A 5,072-nucleotide genomic window follows, 5' to 3' on the forward strand; every position below is an offset into this window, starting at 1 on the left:
ACCTATTCCTTCTTCCTGTTCCTACGTTCAGCCCTTTCCTTCTTCCATTCAATTTTCTACTGAGGACAGTTCTTGATCATATGATCAGTCTTGCCACATTTGTAACAACCCTCGTTGGTCTGTTTCTCAGGAGCCCTTGGTTTGTTGAAAGTTGTACCTCTTGGAGAACCCTTTCCTCTCATTAGGTACTTTTTGAAATCCCTTGTGATCATGGCCATTTCTTCATCCTCCAGATCTGCACCTTTAGCTATTTTGAGAGCCAGACTCCTTTCCTTCTTGGGTGCATCCATTTTCATGGTTTGCCTTCTCAGTTCATAGGCAGTGAGGTTTCCAATCAGTTCATCTAACTTGAGAGTAGCAATGCTCTTTGATTCCTGAATAGCAGTGATTTTGCTTTCCCAAGTCATTGGTAAGAATCTTGTCAAGATTTTCTCAACCTTGTCTTCTTCAAGGATAATTCTCCCAAGATATTTAAGTTCATTTGTTAGTGTTGTGAACCTTATGTACATCTCTTGAATAGTTTCTCCTTCCTTCATAGTAAAATTCTCATATTGAGAATATAATAGTGTTTCTCTTGATCTCTTTACTTGAGGAGTTCCTTCATGAGCCACTTGTAAAGTGTCCCATATCTCCTCAACAGTGGTACAACTTTGAATCCTGCTGTACTCGTCTGGACCCAGTCCACACACAAGCCATTTCTTGGTCTTGGCATTCTTTTCCAATTTCTTTAAGACTTCAGCAGTGCAGTTAGCTCTTGTCTTTGGTACGTCCACTCCTTCAACATTCTTCTTTGTAGTCGCCAGGGGACCATCATTGACTATGTACCATAGTTCATAGTCTTCTCCTATGATATGATCTCTCATCCTGTTCTTCCTCCAAGAATAGTACTGACCATTAAAGAGTGGAGGCCTAGCAGTAGATTGCCCTTCCCATTTTTCAGGTGGTGCACTCATCTTGATCTATTCCTAAGGTGTTAACCTCTTAAAGAATAACCCGCTCTGATAACAATTGAAATTTTAAACGTCAATACCATACAAGAGGGGGGGAGGTGATTTATGTGGTACCCAATTTTCACTTAACTGAACTATAGAAGGACCTGGTTCTTCTATGTGTTCCAACTACTACTGTTTGTGGAATAATAAATAAAGAAAATAAAGAATACAGAGATTTTTACGTGGAAAACACCTGGCTCAAAAGGTGAAAAAATCACGACCTACTACTCACTAGGATTTTCCCAAACTTCCACTAAAATCACTGAGCCAAAACAGCATTTACAAAACTCTTTGTAAACCTAAGGATTAACTCTAATCCCGTTATGGCACACAACCTCAACTGTTGCGACAATTTCAAGTTAACTCTAACTTGAACACTCTAGGTACCTAATACAATTGCTTCTATGAAAGCTGGAAGGTACAATGTAAAATCATCTACTACAATTGAACTAGAATAAAAGATAGACACATGGAACTGGTTCTTCTACATCGTTCAAGTAGCTTCAGGATTGCACACTCGAATCACACATAAATTGCTTGAAAAATCGCCTTGCTCTTTTGCTCTCAATTTAAGTTTAACTTTTGCTTATGTGCATTACCTGTAAACGAGAACAACATTGATATTTAATAGGTTAATAATTAGAGATTGACTGGGATTCAAATGCTAGTCTTCTAACGTAGAAGAGTTCAAGGTGATCTCAAACTCTAACACTATCTTCTTCCTATACTGTGTTCTCTTCATGTAAGGAGTCTTTCTTTCCTTATCCAATATGCAACCTTTTTGATCAGATAAGGAGATATTGCTTCCCAATCAGTTAGATTTATCTCCTTCATGTGCATCTTACATGCACAAGTTGATCATGTCTGTGCTTCACAAGATGGTCCTGGTCCATGTCTGAGTTCTTTTGTCAATTTTCAAAACTTCACCTGTTCTTGGGCCAACACAAGTCCATTTGGAATCTGATCTGACGCAGGTACCTTAACCTGCTCATCAATCGTGTAATGACTCAGTAGGTCGTTTTAGTTCTTTCTCTCCGTTCTTTGATTTGAGACCTTGAATAGCATCATTGATGATTTATGACTTGTATGCATGGTTAGTTTTAGTTTTTGAAAATATTAGATGTGATTTGGAAATAAAATCTAGATTGTAGAGTTTTGATATTGTTGGAGTTGACCACGATCAACATTCTTGGTAAATGACCTCGGATCGGTATTTTGACGATTCCAGTAGGTTCGTATAATAATTTTTGGACTTGTAACTATGTTTGGTTGAGCGATTATTGAACACGAGCAACCACCTACTAGGAATGCCTATCAGACTCTCTCCCTAGACCAGCAACATGAAATGCAGTGCCTCAGCAAAAAGGGGTGTCAGTATGTAAATAATGTAATGTGTATGTAAGGCAGGAATAACATATTACAAAATCAGTTAGTATAGAAGAGTGAAAGGAACAACGTGAAAGTAGATAATCCACATAAGGTAATCCTCGGTTGAGCATAGCTCAACCAGTAGGGTTGTGTGTGTATATAGTAACGTCTCCAATTAGAGTGGTATATAAGTAATAATAATAACTTCTCCGACTGCAGTATTATAAATACAATGTAATAACGTCCCCAACTATAGTGGTGCGCGCGCGTGTGCATATATATATATATATATATATATATATATATATATTACATAAGAATAGCTCTGAGGTTCATTACTCAATTCAGTGGAAAACTATTCAGAATGACGTAAGGTTATTAGCTTGCTGAACAACATTATGGATGTATCTTTCAATACCTTTATCTCCAGAGCGAATTGAGACTCAATATATATACTATGGAACATCAACCAATAGAATAACGTCAAAGGTAAACATTTGAACCTAGATGATATCATGAATGGAGTATTTATGACGACACATTTCATCAAACTTTTCTTTAAAAAGAATTGTCGTTAAGGCGGATTCATTTTGAAAGGGATCAAATGGGATAGCCAATACATACCTTTATTAGCATCCCTCCGATAAGTCACAACGAGATGATGAGTGCAAAATATAACACGAAATTAATGCTCTATAGTCAAAGATAGTATAGTAAAATTATATTCTCCATAGGGATTGGATTTATATAATGTTCAAGTAATATTTGCCTTATATGCTATTTAGGATGATTAACACTTTGTTTGGAATGATTTTGAACTACAACAAGCTATTAAAAGTAAAGCAGATGGCAATTGATCGCTAAAAACTAGAGACTAGCAGAATTTAGTTGTTATCAATGTGAGAAATAAGGGTCATGACATGATAAGTGCGAGATTATTATTCTATAATTGACACTGTTGAATTTCACTCTTAATATTCTATTAATTCTCTCAAATTCAACAGGTTATTATCATATTATTCTGATTCAGGTTCCTCCTATCTCCATTAAACTTAGACCATTCAAATAAGCTAATATGAAGTGCAGTGAAACTTGCAAGAATCTATTGGTAAGAATGGTCTACGAGAAACTTCCCTCAAATATTTTTCAATCTTAATTCAGAAGAGTAGATCACAAAGCTATTTCAATTATTTTAAAGATGGACCGCAATGAATTAAGGCATGCGTTGCAATAATATTCAGTATTACGCTCCTCTTTCGATTAAATACAATAATAAATATAATCACAACTAGAGTTAAAGAACTTCCAATAAATTAAAGAAATTAAACAACGATCAACTCCATAGATAAAAATCAAGTAATAAATTTATGTCGAACCCTAATAGAACTACTCCATAATCATGGAGGAAGTCATCATAGATAGAATTAAAGAGTAAGAAAACATCAATCTAACGTTACAATCCAAACTCTCGTATTGAATTGATAGAAATATGATGAAATCTTGGATCTTGTAGCCTCCAATACTCTTCACAAGCTTCCAAGGCCAAAAGTCCATTCAAAATTGTCTTTATGTATTTGTACCATATACGAGCGGGCCAGGATGAACTATCCTTTCTAAGCCGATAAAGAAAAATACACTGAGAAATTTGTACAGGCGCACCACGCCCACGCTGTGCCATGCAGTGTGCCAATGGAGAAGTTCAGAGAGCAATTTCTGACGGAAGCAGAAAAACACACTACCACGCCACCCCATGTGCTGCCCCACGCTGCATGGTTGTGTATATTTTACAGAGTAATTCGTTTTTGTCATTTTTTGATATTCAGATTTGGTCTTCAACTCCTGAACGCAATTACAATTTAATATCTTGGGATTTTACTTAGACTTCAAAGCTCCAAATTATTCAACTTAGCTCCAATTTATCTTTTTCACTAGGAATCACTTCCTGCAAGGAATAAAACACGTAATAAGAATACTTCACTATCATTTAAGCTCAAACACATGTAAAATACAGTAATTAGTAATTAGAGTGCAAACTACGGCTAGAACACGAGTTTCTAGCCTACCATCACGAGATAAGCTCCTAGAAGCATACTCTACACAAAATGATAACCATACCAGTGTCAAACAACCTGAAAATGTAATGACTAACGACCATCCCACGATTATGTGGTATTTATACACAACCTCTCCCCTTCCAAAATCCAAAATAATAGTAGCACAAAAGACAACCTAATAACAAGATGAAATACCCCACAGAACAGTCCAAAGTAGTTCACTACAAGTTGAACAACTCGAACTCATGGCTTCCGATTATCGTCCCTTGAGTTCTTACTATTATGGAACGAATTTCTATACCTTTCTAGAAGAAAATAGGATGGAAGAAAGAAGTATACTTTCCTTAATTGGTGAAGAGATCAACTCCCAATTTGGGTTCTTAAACTCTTAGGATTTCACTCCAAGTGGAGCTTGAAAAGAAAAGAAAATCACTTAGGGCTTGAGGGAGCATGGAATGGCCAGCTTTGGAGAGAGCTTGAATGGCTGCCTTTGGGAGTGATGTTTACTGAAATAAAGTGAGATAAAAGAGGATACTCAGCCCCTATAAAGTGTCCCTTTGGCTGGCCCCCCTTATTTTATTTAAAAACATTTATGGCCTTCCCTATTTAGAAAGTATGTGATGCACCTACTTGTAACCTACTTGCTTAATAGGTGATA

The 5,072-nt window shown here is 36.4% G+C and overlaps 1 protein-coding gene across 1 annotated transcript; it reads right to left on the minus strand.

Annotated features, from left to right (window-relative positions):
* Window positions 1–222: 222 nt before the first annotated feature.
* On the minus strand, window positions 223–953 carry LOC138889664 (uncharacterized). The gene is made up of 2 exons (XM_070172998.1): window positions 349–953; window positions 223–235 (listed from the first exon to the last, which is right to left on the minus strand). Exons 1-2 carry the CDS (start codon window positions 951–953, stop codon window positions 223–225), a joined length of 618 nt encoding a protein of 205 aa, XP_070029099.1.
* Window positions 954–5,072: the final 4,119 nt, after the last annotated feature.

The sequence above is a fragment of the Nicotiana sylvestris genome, chromosome 4, assembly GCF_000393655.2.
Source record: "Nicotiana sylvestris chromosome 4, ASM39365v2, whole genome shotgun sequence".
Classification (NCBI taxonomy): domain Eukaryota; kingdom Viridiplantae; phylum Streptophyta; class Magnoliopsida; order Solanales; family Solanaceae; genus Nicotiana; species Nicotiana sylvestris.

Excerpts from the sequence above, each read along its gene's own strand:
- LOC138889664 (XM_070172998.1), bottom strand. The coding sequence starts at position 953 with ATGAGTGCACCACCTGAAAAATGGGAAGGGCAATCTACTGCTAGGCCT.